At 51.8% G+C, this 20,877-nt stretch overlaps 2 protein-coding genes across 4 annotated transcripts; one reads left to right on the forward strand and one right to left on the reverse strand.

The window, feature by feature from the left end:
* Positions 1-827: 827 nt before the first annotated feature.
* Positions 828-5,614, forward strand: IL12A (interleukin 12A). The gene is made up of 7 exons (XM_075509027.1): positions 828-865; positions 915-1,016; positions 2,079-2,244; positions 4,061-4,168; positions 4,280-4,321; positions 4,425-4,529; positions 5,447-5,614. The coding sequence occupies exons 1-7, from the start codon at positions 828-830 to the stop codon at positions 5,612-5,614; spliced, it is 729 nt and encodes a 242-aa protein (XP_075365142.1).
* Positions 5,615-7,417: 1,803 nt separating this feature from the next.
* On the reverse strand, positions 7,418-20,272 carry LOC142412122 (caspase recruitment domain-containing protein 8-like). Of its 3 annotated transcripts, none has more exons than XR_012776390.1 (16): positions 20,194-20,272; positions 17,639-17,670; positions 17,293-17,346; positions 15,962-16,012; positions 15,453-15,482; positions 14,264-14,311; positions 14,131-14,174; positions 13,964-14,013; positions 12,630-13,188; positions 11,831-11,965; positions 11,399-11,537; positions 10,865-10,918; positions 10,671-10,754; positions 9,283-9,549; positions 8,116-8,484; positions 7,418-7,654 (listed from the first exon to the last, which is right to left on the reverse strand). XR_012776390.1 is itself a non-coding variant. In XM_075506810.1 (16 exons), the coding sequence occupies exons 1-16, from the start codon at positions 20,220-20,222 to the stop codon at positions 8,471-8,473; spliced, it is 1,503 nt and encodes a 500-aa protein (XP_075362925.1). In that variant the 5' UTR covers positions 20,223-20,272; the 3' UTR covers positions 7,418-8,470. The 3 variants fall into 3 exon arrangements, 2 of the variants coding, with proteins under 2 accessions (XP_075362925.1, XP_075362924.1); XM_075506810.1 differs by having other exon boundaries at positions 7,418-8,484; positions 12,630-12,880; positions 12,968-13,188; XM_075506809.1 differs by having other exon boundaries at positions 7,418-8,484.
* Positions 20,273-20,877: the final 605 nt, after the last annotated feature.

Raw genomic sequence — 20,877 nt, forward strand, 5'->3', positions numbered from 1 at the left:
AGACCCTTGAGAAGAGGCACCTCCAGCACAGCTTCCCCAGAGATAATTGTTCTGTGCACAATGATGTCCATTCAATCGCAGCTGCATTCGGAGACCTTTGAAGGTATTTGAGCACAATATTCCTCCTTTCGGACAAAGAACTCTAACTAATATCGCAGTACATGCCTAAGTGCAGCAGAGGAATGCCGTGAACAAGAAGCTGTTGTCCAGATTGTGCGTCAGTGTCCCACCTGAAGAGAAACCTCATGCCCTGCTGCCGAGGGCAACGCTATGACCGAGCATTGGGCAAAGAAACCTGGAAAGCCAAACTGATGCCTTTTCAAGAACACTCATGCAAGCATATGCCGAAGGTCTCTTTCACTTCTGCATCAGAAAAGAAAAAAGTCTCCTACACAAGATTAAAACCACAGCCCGCAGCCTAATGACTAGTGCAGAAATGGAAAACACACAGTGAAATTGGAAAATTATGCAGTGCTGGTATTCTAGCAAAGTAAGTCTCTAGACGCACCACAACCTGCTTATGGGAAACAAGATGTCAATTAAAATAAAAAGAATCTGAAAATGCAATATAAAACTCTTGATTCATCCTGCTCCCTTCCAAGTCGATAGCAAAACTCCCATTGACTTCACGGCAGACCCGACGGATAGAGAAGTTTTTCTACAGCCTTTTGGCCGGGATAAGAACGGCCGCGTGCAATATGAACTAACATAGACGTATCGGGCGAGTCTACCAAGTGTGTCAGCAAAAAGCAAGTTTCCAAGCAGGTTTTCATGCATAGTCATTAGCGACATCTCACCATGATAGGTTTTAATAATAAAGAACGGAAATGGAGAAGCTTAGCGGGGTGCTACACGCGCACACAGGGTAAGTAATTCTTGTTGGGCTGTAAGCTCGCTGCACGCTGCCTGCAAAGGCCGTTGAGAAGAGGCACCTCCATCCAGCACAGCTTCCCCGGAGATACCTGCGCTGTGCACAGCGCCCGTTCAATCGCAGCTGCATTTGGAGACCGCCGAAGGTATCTGACCTAAATATTCCTCCTTTCGGACAAAGAACGCTAATATCGCAGTACGTGCCTGAGTAAAGTCCTTCCAGCCTCGCCCAGCCCTGCCCTGCAGCGTCCCCAGCCAGGCTGTCCTGGTTTCAGCTGGGATAGAGTTAATTTTCTTTATAGTGGCTGGTATGGGGCTGTGTTTTGGATTTGTGCTGAAAACAGTGTTGGTAACACAGGGAGGTTTTAGTTGTTGCTGCACCGGGCAAGGACTTTCCAGCTCCCCGTGCTCTGCCGGGGGCAGAAGAAGCTGGGAGGGGGCACAGCCGGGACAGCTGACCCCACTGCCCAAAGGGACATTCCACACCATACGGCCTCATGCTCAGCACATAAAGCTGGGGAAGGAGAAGGAAGGGGGGACGTTGGGAGCGATGGCGTTTGTCTTCCCAAGTCCCCGTTACGCGTGCTGGAGCCCTGCTTTCCTGGAGATGGCTGAACGCCTGCCTGCCCACGGGAAGGGGTGAAGGAATTCCTTCTTTGCTTTGCTTGTGTGCGCGGCTTTTGCTTTCCCTATTAAACTGTCTTTATCTCAACCCACGAGTTTTCTCACTTTTACCCTTCCCCTTCTCTCCCCCATCCCACGGGGGGAGCGAGCGAGCGGCTGGGGGGGCTCAGTTGCCGGCTGGGCTTAAACCGCGGCACGGGCTCAGGCGCCGGCAGCGGCCCCAGCAGCCCCGGGCCACCCCCGCCCCGGGTGCGGGATTCCCGGCGGGCGGCGGCCCCGCCGCTCTCGGGATGAGTGCTGCCTGCCCCCCGCCCGGCCCCGCGCAGCGCCCGCCGCTGGAAAGGGAAGGAGCGGGGGAACTCCCGTTCCCGCCGCCCCTATAAGAGCCGCCGCGGCCCCGACGGCACCGGCACCGGCCCCGGCAGCGGCACCGGCAGCAGCGGCCCCGGCCCCGGCCCCGGCAGCGGCAGCGGCGGCAGCGGCAGCGGCACCGGCACCATGCAGCGGGGCAGGGCGGGCAGCGCGGGCAGCGCGGGCAGCGGCGGGCAGGCAGCGCCGCGTAGCGCCGGCGGCCGGGGCTGCAGGCAGCGGGCCGGGCCCTGGGCGCTGCTGCCCGCGCTCTGCCTGGCGCTGGCCCTGCCCGCCCCTGCCCGGGCGCTGCCGCCGCCCCCCCGGCAGAGCCTGGCCGAGGGGCTGAGCCGCTCCCGGGAGCTGCTGGCGGCCGCCAACGCTTCCCTGCACCGGCTGAAGGTCTGCGAGGGGCCGGGCGGGCGGCGGGTTGGTGAGGGGAGATGGGCAGTGATGGGGCAGCGGTGGGACGCGGTGGTGGGGCAGTGGTGGGGCAGCGGGGGTGCCCGGGAGGGCAGTGACGGGTTGGTGATGGTGCCCAGGCAGGCGGTGAGGGTACCCAGGAGAGCGGTGATGGGGCAGTGATGGTACCTGGTGATGGGGCGGTGGTGGGGCAGTGATGGTGCCCAGGAGGGCAGTGATGGGTTGGTGAGGGTACCCAGGAGGGCAGCGATGGGGCAGTGATGGTGCCCAGGAGGTCAGTGATGGTGCCCAGGAGGGCATTGATGGGCAGTGATGGTGCCCAGGAGAGCAGTGATGGTGCCCAGGCAGGCGGTGATGGGTTGGTGAGGGTACCGAGGAGGGCACTGATGGGCAGTGACGGTACCCAGGAGAGCAGTGATGGTGCCCAGGAGGGCACTGATGGGCAGTGATGGTGCCCAGGAGGTCAGTGATGGTGCCCAGGAGGGCAGTGATGGGCAGTGACGGTACCCAGGAGGTCAGTGATGGTGCCCAGGCAGGTGGTGATGGGTTGGTGAGGGTACCCAGGAGGGCACTGATGGGCAGTGAGGGTACCCAGGAGGGCAGTGACGGTACCCAGGAGGGCAGTGACGGGCAGTGATGGTACCCAGGAGGTCAGTGATGGTGCCCAGGCAGGCAGTGATGGGCAGTGACGGTACCCAGGAGGGCAGTGACGGTACCCAGGAGGGCAGTGATGGTGCCCAGGAGGGCGGTGATGGGCGGTGACGGTACCCAGGAGGGCAGTGACGGTACCCAGGAGGGCAGTGACGGGCAGTGATGGTACCCAGGAGGGCAGTGACGGTACCCAGGAGGGCAGTGACGGGCAGTGATGGTACCCAGGAGGGCAGTGACGGTACCCAGGAGGGCAGTGACGGGTTGCTGAGGGTACCCAGGCAGGCAGAAGCTCTCTGTAGACTCCCTTCAAGACCCCATACCTGGACTTTGCTTTCGTGCCTCCTCTGGCCAGCCCTTTAGGATGGGGATTTGCTCAGGTGTCTTTCTCAGCCCTTATTCACTGCCGCCCCACAGAAACACACACGCCGTTGGCGGCACCAGCGACGCATCAACAGCCGGTTTGAGCCCTCTCAGTTTTGACCGTGCTCTTTCTCTAAGGTCCCTGCAGAGCTGGCTCAGGAAATACCTGCTCCCGACGTGGTGGTTACGTTGCTGGTGTCGTTGGTTTGGTGCTGTAGCATCTTTGCACGCTAAAGCCCCCTGGCAATAGTGCCCAGGGGATTTTTTTTTTTTTTTTTTTTTTTTGCTAAAATTCCCTGCTATCGTTGCGAGCTTCGTCTCAGAGAACCACAAAAACCCCCACCACTAAATAGGTGCATTGTTCCCACACTTGCAGTGCATCAGTGAGCACTGGTAATGTCTATGCAGACGGTATTAGTTATTTTTCACTTTTTAAGACATACTTTACATTTGAAACTATAGCGACGGAAAGTTCTCAATAGATTCGATGTCTGAGAGAATAATTTAAAGTAATGGGGGCAGCGCAATTCGCAACAACATATAAAACAAATCCGTGCAAAGCCTGAGCTTTCCCATTAAACGCAACTGCGGCGTGCGTTTCAGCCTCTTCGTCTGTTTGCTAGCTTTCGTGTTTAACCATAGTCCTCACACAGCCTCATTCCTAGCATTCAGCTAAGTGCAGACAGCTGTGACGCATCGCCTATAATTGTCTGTATTTACATATATATATATACGGTACCGTAAAGCTGAGTCAATGACCCTTTTTTATTCCTTTTTAACGCAGGAGCTCGGCACGCTGGGATTTGAATGTACCCTTGAAGAGGTTGATCTGGAAGATATCACTGAGAATCGAATCAACACGATAAAAGCTTGCACATCTGAGGATCCAGGGGTAAAAAAAAAAAAATAAAAAATCAAGTTTCAGCATCATATTTTCGTGGAACAGCGGTATAATTCACACTTCCACAAAATCACCATGTCTCATTTCTTCTTTAATTTGCAGACTGGAAACTGTCCAGCACTGGAAAGATCTACTTTGGATACGGTAAACTGCAAGTTTCCCAAAAGAACCCCTTCTTTTGCTTGGCGTGTGTTTAAAGCATTTAACGACAGATTCCCTCATTTCCTAATAATTCTGACTTTTGCAGAGTAAATGCCTGCAGGGCATCTATGAGGATCTGAGTGCCTACAGGGCAGAGCTGAAGAACTTCAACGATCCATCGGTGCTGGCGACTATTGATGAAATGATGGAAGTAAGTATTTCTGTCTCCTTCCTTTCTACTATTTCTGTCCCAAATCAGAGTTTTTAATTCAGCGTGCTCCGTTCTGTAGTCAGTCAAATAGTGACCTTTCTTTAATCTGGTAATTTAAGAAGTTGTCTTTTACTGTTTTTCCTAGAAGGATTCCTTGATTCTTAGGAATTATGTGTCCCACTTATATTTTTGCCTTGCCGATGTGCTCACCACATGAGGACTCGGGCGCATGGCTCCGTAGCAGCCCTCCTTCTTTCCCACCGCTCCGCTCTCGCGAGCAGATGGGGTACAGGATTTTCTCCCAGTTCCTCAGAGAACTCGAAAATAGAGTAAAAAGATACAGGGCCATCGCTCTATCTCTCTTCCAAATACTGAAATGTGGTACACCTGGTGTACTGGATATGAAATAGGATGTATGAATTTTGATAAATATTATTAGTGAGTACAGGGAATAGACGTTAAAAGCTTGCTTGTTTGTTTAACAAAAGCTACTTTAAAAGAAAGTTAATTGCCTTTGTATTGATGCAGCATCTCCCGATAGCCTGGAGATTCTGGCCACGGGCAGATAAGCCCAGTCTGAGGGGTCGCTAGACAAAGCTGGCTGTAGGCTTATTATTAAAAAAGCATCTTTATTCCTGGGCAGAAAGAGCCTTTGTGCATGAATGGACAGTTTTGTCTCAAGCAAAGTACAGCTGCGCATCCTAAATCTATTAACGGCGCCATTAAATATTTCAAATTTTATCCTAAGTCTATAAATTATATCATTAAATATTTCAAATTTTTCATTTATGAGAATAAATTCTGATTTCGAAGCGGTGTCATTTTTCACTCGGGGCGGGGAAAAAAAAAAAATCTAAAGAGGTTTTTGTTTTAGCCCCTTTCTGCTGATCGTTCGTAATGCCCCTACCTCTTCCCAGGCCCTGAAGACCAGCAGCCGGAGCGCGCCGCAGCCGCCGGCAGGCACGGGGCTGACCTCCTTCAAGGAGAGGATGAGGCTCTGCAGCGTCCTTCACGCCTTCCGAATCCGCACGGTCACCATCAACAGGATGATGAACTACCTGACCTCTGCGGAGAGCTCGCTGTAAGCGCCCAGCCCTCGCCTATAAATCTCACCTAAGGATGTTCTGGAGAACAAAATAGTAGGGTCGATACCCTGCAAGGTGGTTGGGAGGTTTTCAGGAACCAAGCGCATCAGATTTCACAGAGTTTCTTATATATCACGTTTTAGCGAGCTGTTGTCAGTGCCTTTCAAGCCATCACGTTAAACTTCTAGATTTCTAGAAAATAAGCTACAGCGTAGTACCAAAACGTTCTCAAACCACCAAACACTCAACTGTAATTTAACTGTTTTATTTATTCAGCTGCAATTTTCAGAAACTGAAACGTATTTATAATAATCAACTTATTTATGATGATATTCCTTATTTATTCTATTTATTGCCTAATAAAATTAAAGGTTGCATAAAAAAAATGTGGTGACTTTTTTTTCCCCCCCTTCCTTGAGATGTAGCACGAATACTTTTACATGCCAGCAATATTCAAAGTATTTTAAAGATATACCGTAGTAACATTCAGGACTGGTATCACACCTTGAAATCCTGTTTCCGTCTTGTTACTCACATCGGATGTGTTTCTTGTGGGTTTTTCTCTCGGACTGAGCACTCAAAGCAACCCACTCGATTTCACCCTCATTTACAGGGATTTTTCCAGCCAGTTACATGGTTTCCAGGGTGAAATCCTGGCCTCACCGAAATCAACGGCTAAATTGTTGGTTTCCGTGAGGCAAGGATTGATGCGGAGCTTTGAAGGCCAGGAGCGATGCCGGGATGATTATCTTCCCAATTCCTGCCCGCAGTACGTCAGCCAGCCCGGACGAAGGCGTCCGTCGCCTCTTGGGCGATCTGCCCTCGGCCGAGCCGTGACTTTGGCCGTGTCCCAGCCAGCTCCTCCCCTGCCTCCCATCACCCCATCAGCACCTCGTTCTTCAGCTCTCTCCCCTTGCTTGGTTTCTCCAAGCTCTGCCCTCCCATCTCTTTGGGGACCCCCAAGCAGCACCCTTTGATGCCGAGGGGCTGGTGGGACCCCTTGCTCTTCCAAATGCCGAGGGGACAGCTGCCATCCTCATCCTCTCCCCTCTTCCCCAAGCGTTGGGGTTACCTGCACGCCACACCAGCTCTTACAATATAATCTTACACATTCCCAGAGCTTTCTAACGGAACCAGATCCATGGTCCCTGCCCCACAGACCACCCGCCCCGTAGATCGAGTTGTAAGGCAAGAGCAACCTCGTGCAACTGTAACGTCTTAATTCCTTCTGCCTGCAAGAACTGGACGAAGCCAAACTGAAGACCACAGAAATACATTGTCCTTTTTTTGTTTTTTTAAAACATTCTTGATTTTAAGAGCCTGAGGGTTGAAGCCCTTATCATCTCTTTTGACCATCTGCTACGCTATCCGGTTACCCTCATTATAACAAATAAGCATCTTATTTCCAGCTTAGATTTACTGATGGCTGCTGCTGACCAGAGGGTCCTCTTGGAGCTCTGTGTGCATCGGATATCTTAAAGGTCCCCCCGATGGCAATTTCCCCCCACTTGTCCCAGAGAGAAGAGCCAAGGGCAGCCCTGCCTGGGGATGGATGGAGAGCCCACACGTGCCTCCCTGCCTCCCACGGCTTTTTTTCCCCCAAAAGCCCCGTTGGCAGAAAAGCCCGCGAGGTGCCGGGCACCACCACAGCCCTTTTCCTCAGCCCCCCCCGGGATGTACGTAGCAGTGGAGCATCAAGGGTCGGGAGGATGGCCCACAACATACAACAACCTTGCAACATTTCATCCAATGGCTAAAATTAAAAAGTCAAAAATCACATGTAAATACTGTAAATGTTTCCTTTTTAATCCTTATTTTTTAAAAGTATGCTTTTTCTTTCATAGACATACGCAGAGGAAGATGATCAAAAGAACCCCGTGTCTTTAAAAACAAGACAATCTCCCGTGTCGGGTCACCGCCCTCTTCTGCAAATAACATTATTTCCGTATCTTTCACCATTCTGTAGTACGTGCATTGCCAACAGAGTGACAGCCTTTGCAGAGATTTTGGCTTCTCCCATTTTCGTTTAAGCACCTAATTCTATTCAAGTTAAAATTAATCAAGTAAAAAAAAAAAAAAAAGTAGTTTGTAATAAAAAAAAATTATAAAACGTAAAAAATTAACTCATAAAAATTGAGACAGACTATACAGAAAAGAGTGAAGAAGAAATTCCCAGGGGAAATTCAAAGCTGCCTGGAGCTAATAGTGGTGCTTCCATGAAACCAGTCTTCGGGTTTTTAGAAAAGAGAACCATAGCTTAACAAGGACTGAATGTACACGAGTATATACAGTAATTATGTATACATACAATGATTATGCAAAGGAATTTATCTGCAAGTTTAGGATCATTCTTCCCTGATCTTGGGCATCTGCGCGAAATACAACGTACCTCATGATTTTGGCAGTTCAATTTTTTTTAAGGGGACGAAAGTTTCCACATAACTTTTCTCCCTGTCTTTCCCTGATGTAAATAAAAATATTTCCAGATAACGATCATATACCTGAACAAGGTAAACTGGTTTCTTCCAGTGTTCATGTCTTTTAGGACCGGCTCAAATGAGACAAAGCTGGGTGGCAGTGTTGGGTTTGCCCGTACGTGAAGCCCGGCACTCCCGGCCGCGATGCTGGGATCCATCGCATGAGTAATTGCTCCTGAAAGTCTTAGCGTGCTTATATCCACGCAAAATTTCATTCACATTTCTTGCGAAGATGCTGCCTAAACTTTCCGCTGAGTGATGCTGCCTTGCATCTTCCTTCCCGAATCTCAGCGAGATCCCGGGCAAGCGGCCGGAGATAACGGCCGGCTGGGGAAGCTCCCACCGCGCTCCTTCTAGCTGCGGCTTCGCCAGCTCAGCACTAAGACGAGAAACCTGGGGAAAGGAACACGCACAAACACACACAGATTATCTCATCTCTACAAGTCACCGCAACATTCAAGTTGAAGAATAGATGTATTAAAGCCTACGAGCCAGCGCAAGGCTATGGCACAGACAGGTTTGTGAGGGTCAGATGAGCGAGGGAGCACGAGCAGCTCTCCAGCCTTGGAAGCCAGGCTGCTTTTAGGGAGAGTTAAGAAAGAGCAAAGCTTTGCCTGTTTCCAAAAAAAAAAAAAAAAAAAATATTTTCATTTTTAAGAAAGATTCCCCTTGGCTGGTTGAGTTCTCAGCCCACTGAACAACTTTGGTATGCCCAGGATGAAGTGAACGGCAGGAGTCCCCCAGAAATCAGCGGGAGCACCCATGGGCAGTAAGGAAATACGTACACGCGCGCGTCTGCAGGACCGAACCGCTACGTCATCCGTCAGGGGAAGGTCTTAATTAACCCTTCCTAACATATATAAGACCCAAACGTCTCCTCTTTGGACTCCCTGAGAAAACCAAGAATAGGTTTGGGTATATAACGCCGACTGGTTTGGCCGTGACGGCTAGGTCATGCTGAGAGTACTCTCAACACAGTCAGTGCAAAAATATTATTCATTTTATCTCAGTTTCTGAAGGGAAGTACAAAAATGCCACAAGAAAGAAAGTCATTACTAATGGGAAGGGAGACAATTTTGACCTACGTAGTAAAACATGTACTAGGTATTTGCTAAACCCTCTGATGTGAATTCTTAAAATACATCTGAAACGCGCTGATGTAATGAAATAAATATAACGGGAAGGCGATACCCTGGAGGGCTTGCAGTATCTCGTAGGGCGCTTTTTCGTGGAGACTTCTGTACAAAGCTTCTGCAGTTCCGTTGCTTTGCTCTCTGTCTCTCCACTTGCTTAACACCAGAAATTTTTGTATATTAACTTCTTCCTCTGTTGCCTGAATCTGCTCAATGTCTTTCATTTCCATCTGAAGACACTCAATGGCAATTTCTCTCCACTGCCTACCAAACAACTTTGCGATCACCATCAGCTGTTGATCCGTTAATTTTGGTTCAATTCCATCTGAAAAGACAGAGAGCAAAAATCAGATTCAACATTGCTCTTCTCATTACACTTGTAACTAAATGACACTCTTCGTCCTGTGCGTGGCCAGGGGACATATGATGAAGGTGATCTTATTATTCAGATTATCCAGCAAGGTCGGAGCCAAGCGCTGGAGAAAAGCACCTGAAGGACTAAGAAGCCTGGCCTATGAAGATGACCACTCTGATTGCATACTGGCTGCTGTAAAGGATTTTTTTTCCATTTATAAGCAGCTATTCACCTAGTAGAAAAACGCTACGAACCGTACGTTCGCTTACCAAGCACCCAGAGATTTTGAGCCGTGTAACGTCAAGGCCATGCTAAGCACTCGCTACCTCCTGGCGAGTTCTGATGCCAGTTTTTCTTGAAAGCTACAGCTGCTCCAGATGTTTGGTTTTTCCTTTAATTACAACGGTTCAGAAGCCTCAGCCCGCTGGTTCCAGGGACCCAGCTGCTTTCCTCCTCGGTGTCCCCAGTCACCCGTAAAGCTGAGGTTTTGAGGGATGGAAGCTCTCCCTCTGGTGGCTACATGCACCCATAAACAAACACCTACACGGCTGCTTTTGCTGATTAATTTCTTTCGTTATTTATTGAGCTAACATTATTTCTTCTGTATTTTTTCCAAGTAACTGAGTCGTTTTGGGTGGGAGCTCCCAGACACCAAGCATTTCTGACCATCAGAACACCACATGGCAATAATAAACAGGAGATTATTTTTTTTTTCAGAAAAATTCAGCCTATTATGGCTCAGGAGGTATCCCAAACGCAAAATCTGAGACACGTAGCGGAAACCTCTTCCAAAAGCAGCCGCTGTTTCCCAGTCTTAGAAGACAATACCATTTTAGCTGACCCTTAGAAAGCAAATTTCCCAGCTGCTTCTCCCCACTTACTGACCGAATGAATGACAAAGCGTACCGAAGTATACAAATGTAGGTACAAATCCTGCATCTACAAAAGCAGCGCTTTCTCCTCCTGTATATCATGCTCAGATTCGCGCAAGTCTTTAAAAAAGCGCGCTCAGGTTCAATTCACGGGATACAAAAAAAAAAAAAACCAAAACCCCCAAACCTGTTATTTTAAATGACACAGAAATGCCCTACCTCCATTATTGCCGGTCTTTTGCTTTTTGCTACAGAGCTCCTCTTCTTCCAAAATGCTGATGGCCGGTTTCCTTTTTTTGACACCTAAGAAGCAAGCGAGCGGTGACGTTACTTCTTTCGTATCACCTGAGCTACAGCAGCAAGCGAGGTACACAGAAAATAAGCAACCCCGACTTATCTTCAGATGGACTTACTGACTGCGCTTCTTTTCTGCTCGTTTTTGTTCTGATCGTAATGTATCCAGTCACCTGGTAAACAGTTTGCAGAGGAAACAAAAGGTGAGGTAGGAATTCCCATTGCTATGCCCTACATCCAACAATTCTCAGGCATAAAACCAAGCTGTTGGATGGATTCCGGCTGCTGAGCTAAGATTTTATAGAATGAGATGATTTTTCCCCTTTTATCCAACGTGCTGCAGCACGCCATCTATAATATGCAACAGAGACTGCGTATTAGCCCTAATAACTCAAATTAAAGCGGAGCATCCTCCCGCACACCCCACAGCCCCGAAGCCTTTGCCTGTTTGCTCGTGAGGGATTCTGCAGGTTACCGCAACACCCGCTACGTGACTTCCCGGAGCTCTTCTCTCTGTGTTTTGTCACTTCCAGCTCCAAACCTCGCGATTTTAACGGCAGGAATTTCGGTGCCTCTAAGGGCTGAATTATATCCCGACTCCTGCATCTTTTCAGCAGGAACAAACCAGTCGCGGGAGAAGACCAAAGACTCACTCTCTCTTAGTTTTGCTTTCCATACGGTCGCATCAGACTCCAGCTCAACCAAAGACAAGGTGAAGTCGTCGGGTTTCTCCAAATAGACTTCGATGTAACTTTTTAGTTTCAAGAGCGATCCATCAACAAATTCAATTTCCTATCAAATGTAAATATGTTAAAAATAAACATTTATCCAAACATAAACTAAAGAGGAGCATTTGGCTGTTGGCACAGATCTGAGCCCTACCCTGATCTCCCCAGAGTTTTGCTGTTGACTTTGGCGTCAGGATTTCATGCCCAAATTTTAGGGCCGTAAGAGGCAAATGCTTTCTGCAGCGATGGCAGATGCACGTGAAAAACGCCCTTAGTGCCTGTGCAGGAAAAGCCATTTTGTACCACGTTTCTAATCCAGCTACAATGCACGAAATGAGGGTTGTGTAAGGGACTTACCTCTGGAGTTATTTCAGCTTCTGGCTCGCAAACTAATCTATACCTCTTTCCTTTCTGTAGTAATTTCTGGCATACAGGGGGCTTGTCAATTTTAACGAATTTCTTATTTGAATGTTTTACGGCTCTTGAGATATCCTAAAATTTAAAAATACAATGTAAAGGTCACTCGTCTCAGTAAAGGAATTAACATTTAAAACCTGTGCTAATGTGGCTCCCTGGGCTTTTCTCTGTCCCCAGCTCTATGAAACGGCCGTGACCTGTTCCAGGCGGCAACTTTACAGAAAGCTGGGCGCTAAACACCACGCTCGAAAACCAGCAAATAAACGTCTTCAGCTATTGTGCTACAGGGGTGAAATTCGATAGAAGAGTTTGCAAGCCGAATAAAAGGAAGGTTATCTGTTGCTGCCTCTCCTAGTCTCTGCCTACATATCGTAGGGGGGAAGGGGTGAGAGGACAAGGAGCTCTTTCAGGTACAAATCCTGAGCTCCGCGGATTTTGCTGGCAAACAGGTTTCTGATGTATTTCTCTTCTATAGCAGCTTGTGAGTGAACACGTGGGCCAGTATAATTCCTTAAATATCATATCCTAACTTGGTAGGCCTTTTCGGTATGGAAGTCTCATTATATATCTAAAATATATATATATCTCTATATAAAAAAATATATATTATTGCATGCAAACACCGGGGCGAGAGAAGAGCATCTCTTCGCCGTACCCCATCCTCAGCGTAGCACCCCCATAACCCACCCTGCCAGTATTTCTACACCACGCCGCCCTACACCCCCACCACGAGCCATACCTTTATAAAGGAGTCGTTGTTTGTAGCCACGTAGACCCGAAAGGATAAGGAGGGATGCTCGTCAACGACTTTGTAGAGGATGACGGCACCGTGGTACTGCACCGGCTCCTGGCTCTGGATGAGCGGTCCCACCGGCGAGAGCGAGCTCACCAGCCACTTCACGTGCGAGGCCGAGTAGTCGGCGGAGGGCTCGATGGCCGCGCCCTCGCCTTTGATGTGCAAAACCTTGAAGGCCATGCCAGCGCCATGATCTGCGGGGACACGGGGCCGTCTCAGCACCTCCTGCGCCGGGGAGCCCGCAGCCTCCCGCGCCCGCCGGGCCGGCGGCCGGCACTCACCGCCGAGGCAGAGGGAGTGGGGAAACTGGATGGAGGTGAGAGCAGCGGCCGAGTCGCAGCGCACGTCGAAGAGGGGGCCGCCCACGATCCACGGCTTTTCCACGAGGTTGGCGTATTTGCTCCAGGATAAGAGGGAATATGTGATTTTGACGGCCCCCGTTACCTCAAAAATCAAGCCCGTGAGGCTGCACTGGTAAGTCCCCTCTGCGTCCAGCTGCACCCTGCCGTGGGCAAGAGTGACCCGGTTAGCGTAGTTTCCACCGCCTAGTAAATACCGTAACAACGTGGTTTGCAAGGGATAACAGAGAACCTCCCTTCCCAACAAGCGCAGAGCACTTTATCTGAATAGCACAGAAGGCACAATTTTTTTTTCTCCAGTCTCTATGTTTAAACCGTCGCTGCAGTGTTAAAAACAGGCTGGGAGGACCCAGCCAGTGCATGCAAAATAGCTGTAATGAACATTTTGCATAATGTTTCCTGCAAACGAGGCAGCTGCTTTTACACGAAGGGCTCAGCCCAGCTCCCATCGACGTCGGAGCCAACTTCACACACCGACAACATCAACGTCATACATGGACACCACCAGCGTCACACGCTGATGACAACTTCCAAGCCAGACAGAGGGAGCACAAGGCTGGCGTCCAACGAAAAATGCAAGGTCAGTGCAAATGCGGAGGACGAGTATTCCTGCGAAGCAGGGCAAGACCCCTCATGTGTGTCCAGACTGCAAAAAAGCACATACAAATGTGCCTGATGTTAATTACCGCAGCGAGCCGAGGCAGGCAGGAAGCCGTCTTAAGAGCTTTCTTGGACCAACACCTGCAGGCAGCATGGGCGGCTGCTCTAAACTGTTTATTTTTAAGGATTTGGGGGCATCCGTTATCACTGCAAATGTATCTGCGCAGCAAATTAGTCTTTTTCCCACTTAAATTGAAGAGAGAAGCATCTTGATGAGAACAAGATAAACGTATACCCATTATATTAAAAGAAACATACACATGTTGTCCTCCAGAAAGTCTCCTGGGGGTCACTTGCTCCTTCTGGTCCTATATAAATAGATAAAAGAAAAATATATCTTTAAAAAGGTGATGAGAGAGCAGAATTATAATTTGCAGATTATCTCATGCAAAAATATGGTTGTGGTTTTTTTTTTTTAAACATACATTTTCCTTTCTGCAGTGCTCACAGGATGGCAGACAGTTCACTCCTAGTGAGAAAACAGGAAGATCAGCTCATTAAAAGCAAAGTAATTAAAGACTCACAAAAAAACCCAACCCTCAAGAGATCTGGTACTACCTGATGCATTGCAGTGCGGTAGCAATTCCTTCTCCTCTTGTTCTTCACCTACAGAAAAGAAGTTTGCAGCAAATACCTCAGCCTCCAGCAGGTTTCTGCTCCCACATTCAGCAAGGACAACCCACTAGTTTAATTTGCTTACATTAAAAAATACTTAAGGAGAATATTCCTAAGACTAAGTTCTTACAGGCACGCTTGCACACCCGCGCGTGCAGGCTTCGCACAGCGTGGGGACGAAGCTGAAGATCAGGATACAAAATTTGTCAAGAGCTCATAACTTGCCCAAACTACTGTAAATTTTCATAGGGGTTAAAAAAAGCCCCGTCTCCAGGATGAGTTTCATCGTGCCAAGTACAAAGTTCAACCACCCGGCACAGAAGCTGGCAACAGCCCGTCCCAGTGAGCAGGTAACCACACTATTTGCAGAGTATTTGTCCCCAAAGTGATTTAAAAGTGCCTGAATCCTCCTTACTAAGCCCCAAGACAACAGAAAGCAAGCAGAGCTGACACATCGGGCAAAAGCTTTTAGCCCGAAGGGTGCATTTTGCAGAAGGCGAGCAGCAGAGCTGTTGCGTCCAGGCATGAGGACGGGCTGGCTGCCAGCGTGCGGAGGCACGGGCGCTGTGCCGCTCGCTCCTGCTCCCCGTCCCGCCAACACCGCCCCGGGCGAGCAGGGACTCCAGCCGGGCTGTCCCAAAGTCATCCTGGGACATCAACACCCTCCTGGGCAGGCAGATGGGGGAGAGGGAGAAAAACGTATCGCTGCAGCGAACAGCCTGGGAAACGTCAGGCGAAGACCCGCCAGCGCGTGGGCTCCCTTCCCGCAGCGATGCTATTCCAGTCCCCGAGCCGCAGCGGGGTCGCGGTGACCCGGGGCCAGCCCTGGCGCGCGGGCGAGGAAGGGTGCCTCCGTGCCGTCCGGCATCTCCCTGCACCCGCAGCCCTGCGCCGGGCTCCGTTTGCAAACAGCGGCAGCAAGCGTGCACCGCGCGTGCACCCCAGGCACCCCCCCTTCCTGGGTACGGGCTCTAGCAAAGAGTTTCACCGAAGGACGCGGAGGTGACGGCTGGGCCAGCGCTAAACCGCTCTCTTGCCATCACATACCATTGCCCTCGTGCGTCACCTATCCGGGTCGGCTTCCTCACGCCTCGCGAGGCAGATAGAAGGAACAAAACAAAAGCACACTCACCCGACCTTCTTCCATCCGACTCCTCCGCATCTGATGAGGAAAAAGCTTTGTAATTATTTAACTAAAGACTATCAGCCTTGCAGGAAACCAGAATAAACTGCTGGTAGTGTAACCCGTGTAAGCGCAAACCCACAGGCTTTTCATCAACAGCAAACGCTTCCTTTAATTCTTTTCCTGTCCATCCTGTTTTGCCACTTTTGCTGCCAACTTTTAAGCAGATTTACAGCCTCTTGGTGTTCGGACAACTACTGTGGTGTAAAAACATCTGCATGTATTGTGTCTACGAGGCTAAAGCAACATTAGCTGCTGCTCCTCTGTTATTGCTCTGCTCAAAACTGAGCGGCTAGGAAATTTGCTCACAAAATATCATTCTGCTTTTCAGCATGCAATCACCGAATTAAGAGTCTTATACAATAACCCCGAGACTATTCCCATGAAAAGCAGCTCGTTTAAACTGAGCGTACCTTCTCAAAAGGGAGAAAATACCTAAATCGCGACGCGATGCTCACCTGACTCCTCTTCCGAGCTACTGCTGGAGCCGTTTTCGGAACCATCCTCTCCTTAACAAAATGACACCCCATTAGTCACAGGCAGAATGAAATAAAGCAATGCCCCAGGTAAGTAAAAGGATACACCTAGAAGGGTCATACATCAGGTTGGTCAGCGGGTTAGATGATATAACAAGGTTGAAAAAATACTTAGGCAGAGAGGAGCATCAGAGCATCAACTCCCAGCATCAGAGGAGACTTAGGGGTCACCCAGGCCCTTCTGAAGGGTACCTGTGATGTTCAAGATGCTTAATGTTAATGTTTTATACAACCTGGGACTATTTTGGAGCTTCACCCGTGGCACGGCCCAGTTCACCCAGCTAAATTATGGTTTTCCGTGACATGCCGTGAGGTGGGAGAAGCGTCGGTGGGAGCTGGTGCGTCCCGCCAGCGACGTGACTCATGGGGATCACAGACTGCTTTGGATTGGAAGGGACCTTTACAGGTCATCTAGTCGCCATACGCGGCTTTAATAAATTATTCTTACAAATATTAAGTTGAAGAGAGACCAGTATTGCAAAGCACGTGACTTGAGGAGTTGCAGCAGTGTCTACACTGTGGTTTTATCACGGTGCGGAGATGTTGTGGTTTAACCCCAGCCGGCAACTAAGCCCCACACAGCTGCTCACTCACTCCCCGCCGGTGGGATGGGGGAGAGAATTGAGGGGGAAAAAAAGTAAAACTCGTGGACTGAGATAAAGACAGTTTAATAGGGCAGCAGAGGAAGAGAAAATTATTATTATTATTATTATTGTTGTTGTTGTTATTGTTGTTGTTATTGTTATTGTTATTATTATTGTTATTGTTATTATTGTTGTATATAATAATTATTATTATAAAAGAATGTACAAAAACTGATGCACAATGCTAATAATAATAATAATAATAATAATAATAATAAAAGAATGTACAAAGCAAGTGATGCACGATGCAATTGCTCACCACCCGCTGACCGATGCCCAGCCCGTCCCCGAGCAGCCATCGCTGCGCCCCGGCCAACTCCCCCAGTTTCTATACTGAGCGTGAGGCCACATGGTATGGAATAGCCCTTGGGCCAGTTGGGCTGTGCCCCCTCCCAGCTCCTTGTGCGCCCGGCAGAGCAGGGGAAGCTGAAAAGTCCTTGACCAGTGTAAGCACTGCTGAGCAACAACTAAAACGTCCCTGTGTTATCAGCCCATTCTCATCCTAAATCCAAAACACAGCACTATACCAGCTACCGGCAAGAAAATTAACTCTAGCCCAGCCGAAACCAGGACAGGGGAAATGGCACAGCCAGCCACGTGTGTGCTCACCCGCTGGGTGCTCCTCGGCCGAGCCCTCTCCCTCCATACCGCCGGCCACCACCTCTGCAAGAGAAAAGCAGTTGGGGGATATAAGCTCAAAAAAGATTTAACTCTTCTCTTGGTATGTTTTTGTACTATGCAAGTCAGAGGAAGGGAATAAATAGCAAAGGAATCTGAATTTTACAAATCAGCATGAAAAAATCCAAATATTTTCCTCTTATCCATTAAACTAAGGCATTACACCATGTTTTTTAAAGCCAGCAGTTATAAAACTCATTATCATTTCCATTCCAAAGGATAGGCATTTCTCATAGCAATCCCATTGGAAGCACGGTATTTCACAAAATTACCGTACCTTTTTCATCTGAAGAGAGGGACTCAGCTCCGCTGGAAGACAAAACGGGACATACATGAGCAGATCCGTCAGTCCTTTGCCGTGCCTCCACACAAGCGGGCATTTACCCACCGCCCTGCCCGCTGGCATCGCTCCCCGGTTTTGGCCAGGGAATCGGAGGTTATAAAGTAACTTACGATGGGGGGCTTGGCGTTAAAAATTAATTTTCCCTAACATCACCCCTGGCCCTGGCTCTCGCCCCGGCCCGCAGGGACGCCTGGCTCTCCTGCACGTTTCCCACCGGCACAAGCCCTCGGCGCCGGCCCCTTTTGCAAAGCGCCCGGAGTTTGTGTGCCAGGCGCCGGTCGGTTTTGGTAGCAATCCAACCAATCTTCTTCAGCAAGGCACGAAGTGCAGATAAACACGGTGGCTAACACGTGGCAGATGACTCCCATTTGTGCCTGTGGCAAATTTGTGGCCCGTGGCAAATTCAGATCAACTTTCAGTCTCCGTTTGCTCTTTAGAAGGGGAAATGTGCTGGTTTTAGCGTTTATGGATAAAGATCAGGTCTGGAAACCTTTCCATGGAGCTCCGCAAAGCTCCCCAACGTCCTCCCTGCAGCCCCACCAAATAACCACCATAAAAGCTGCTGCTGAGGAAGGGAATCGCCCTGGGCGCAGTTACCATAAACCAGCAGGTGACATCCAGCTCCCCATCGCTTCGGTGGCACGAGCAAATATCCCAGCCCCTCCGCCCTGCCAGCTGGACTGGCAGCCGTACGCCACGCGAGCAGGGAAAGATGAAATATTCCCTCACTCTTTGGAGGCAGGCGAGGGATTTCGGTGCCGCCCTGGCGATGCCGAGGGATGCCGGCAACGGCAAAGCCAAGCTGCGGCAAGTTGCTCTTCGGCAGCTCAGCTCAGGAGCCTGATTTTGGCCATCCCGGGCTGCCTGCCGTGCACCCACAGCCCATCCGCTCTGGGCCCCAGCTCCCCGGGGAGCACCCGGCACCGGGGAGATGCTGCCGGGGTGAGCGGGCATCACCGCGGGGCTCAGAGCCTCGGCCGCTGCCGCGCTGGGGCAGCTCAAACACAAAATTAAAGAATAAAAAATGACTAGGTGGTCATGGTAGAGGCAGGAAAATAGATCCCCTAAGGTACGGCTGAGGCACTAGGTGAAGCGATGCAAGGAAGCGGGGTCCTGGGCGCAGCGCGGCGGAGTAGGCGGCTGCACGGGGACGCTCCCACGCAGCCTGGAGCTGTAAGAGTTTGTCGGTTAAGGGCAGGGAAAACGGTGCCGCGGCCAGTTAGATATGCAGGAGAAACTGGGTAAGGGCTTCTCCGCGGGCGTGAATGGGCAATTACACAACGGGGTTTGTGCTTCCAAACTGTATCTTAAAAAAAAAAGAAATATAATGACATAGTATCTGCAGGACTTGAACGCAGCCTGGCTATACCCCAGAGACGGAGCCTGAGCCAAGCGCTGTTTGTGCAACCCTTCCACCAAGCGCTGGCTCGCTAAATACGGTTTGCCTGCAGCAGGCTCGTACCCCCTCACAGCTGCATTTCCCTCCTCCTAAGCTAAAAAACACGCTCCGGAGGAGGGAAGCAAGGAGAAAAAAACCAAAGCAAAGCAAACCAAAAAACCTCAGCCCTATTCAGTCGAAGAAATTAGTGCCCGCAATTAACGACGGGGACGAAAGGCATCGCCAGCTCCATCCCCTGCCCTGCAAGGGCGGCCGCGCTGCTTCCCCCTTTTGGCTGAAGCAAAAGCAAAGGGGGGGACCCCGCTGGCCGCGACAGCCTGGGGGGAGGAGGTAACCGGGCTCCTTTCTAAACGGCCCCAGCTGCCGCCTGTTCTGGCAATACCCGGGCTGCAGCCGGGGCAGCGGGGCCGGGGCAGCGGGGCCGGTGCGGAGCGGGGCCGGGTCGGTGCGGAGCGGGGCCGGTGGAGCGGGGCGGGGCAGGCGGAGCGGGAAGGCGGCTGGCTCGCCCAGCGCTTTTGTCTGCCGGAGCAGAGGATGCGGAGCGGGGCCGGGGCTGGCGGGCGGCTGCTGGCCTGGCCGTGGGGAGCCCCCGCTGCAGGTGCAAGGCTGGGCCCTGCGCCCCAAAACCGCTGCGGCTTTTGTTTGTTTGTTTGTTTGTTTGGCGGGGAGGGCGGGAAGGGCAGCCTGGGCTCAGCGCCAGCGCGGGCCAGGGAGGAGGGAGCCTTCGCTGGGGTCCGGCGGGGTGGGGGAGATGGGGGGACGGGAGGCAATGGGGCGGGGGGGTGATGGTGGGCGGGGTGGAAGGGGGGGCTGGGGGATGGAGGAGACAGGAGGATGATGGGGACGGTGCAGGAAGGATGCTGGGGGGATGGGGGGGATGCTGGGGGCATGGGGAGGGGCTGGGGGCGCAGAGGGCATGGGGAGGATGCGGGGAGGGGGAAGGGAAGCTGCCGGGGGATATAGGGGCGGGGGGTGGCCGGGGTCTGCCGGGCAGGCCCGGGGGGTCCCGGGGATGCTGGGGAGGGCGCCGGGGCGGAGCAGCGCATGGCGGGGGGCAGCTGAGCCCGCCGGTCCCCCCGTCCCCGCTCACCTGTCGGGCTCCTGCCCGCGGCGGGACATCGCGGCGGGAGGCGGGCGGCGGGAGCGGCGCGGCCGGGCCCGGCGCGGGGGGGGGGGGAGGCGGTCCCGATCGTGGTCACGCCCCTCGGCCACGCCCCTTCTGCCTGCCTGCCCCGGACCCGACTGTGGGGGCGGTCCCGACAGCGACCACGCCCCTCTGCCACGCCCCTTCTGCCTGCCCCTTCGAACCCGACTGCGGGGGCAGTCCCGACCTCGGCCACGCCCCTCGGCCACGCGCCTTCTGCCTGCCCCCCGGACCCGACCGTGGGGGGGGCGGTCCCGACCGCGGCCCCGCCCCACAGCCCCGCCCCTTCTGCCCGCTCCCCCGAGGCGACCGGGGGGGGGGGGCCAGGGGCGGTCCACGCACGTGCGTGGCTCACGGACACGCGGAGCGCCGCTGCGGCAGTGCGCCTGCGCGGCACGGCAGCCAGGGGCGGAGGCGCGGGCGGGGCGGCCGCGGCACGGGGGAGCTGGTGCCGCGCGCTGTGTCCGCTGCTGCGCGCGCTCGGGGCGCTGCTGCGTTGACATAGGCGGTGCGGACAGCGCTGTATGCGCTCTATAGGGGTCTGCGTGCAGCGGCACACGCGTGCGCGAGAGACCTGCTGCGTGGATACGTGCCTGTGTGTGTCTGTGACACTCATACGCACAGGCGCTC

The sequence above is a fragment of the Mycteria americana genome, chromosome 7 (assembly GCF_035582795.1).
Source record: "Mycteria americana isolate JAX WOST 10 ecotype Jacksonville Zoo and Gardens chromosome 7, USCA_MyAme_1.0, whole genome shotgun sequence".
NCBI lineage: Eukaryota > Metazoa > Chordata > Aves > Ciconiiformes > Ciconiidae > Mycteria > Mycteria americana.

Coding starts and splice junctions, on each gene's coding strand:
- IL12A (XM_075509027.1), top strand. CDS start 828: ATGGAGAAGCTTAGCGGGGTGCTACACGCGCACACAGG. Junction 4,322..4,424: donor AAAGATCTACTTTGGATACG/GTAAACTGCAAG, acceptor TGACTTTTGCAG/AGTAAATGCCTGCAGGGCAT. Junction 4,530..5,446: donor CTATTGATGAAATGATGGAA/GTAAGTATTTCT, acceptor ACCTCTTCCCAG/GCCCTGAAGACCAGCAGCCG.
- LOC142412122 (XM_075506809.1), bottom strand. CDS start 20,222: ATGTCCCGCCGCGGGCAGGAGCCCGACAG. Junction 15,483..15,961: donor TAGCTCGGAAGAGGAGTCAG/GTGAGCATCGCG, acceptor TTTCCTCATCAG/ATGCGGAGGAGTCGGATGGA. Junction 10,919..11,398: donor GAAAGCAAAACTAAGAGAGA/GTGAGTCTTTGG, acceptor ACTGTTTACCAG/GTGACTGGATACATTACGAT.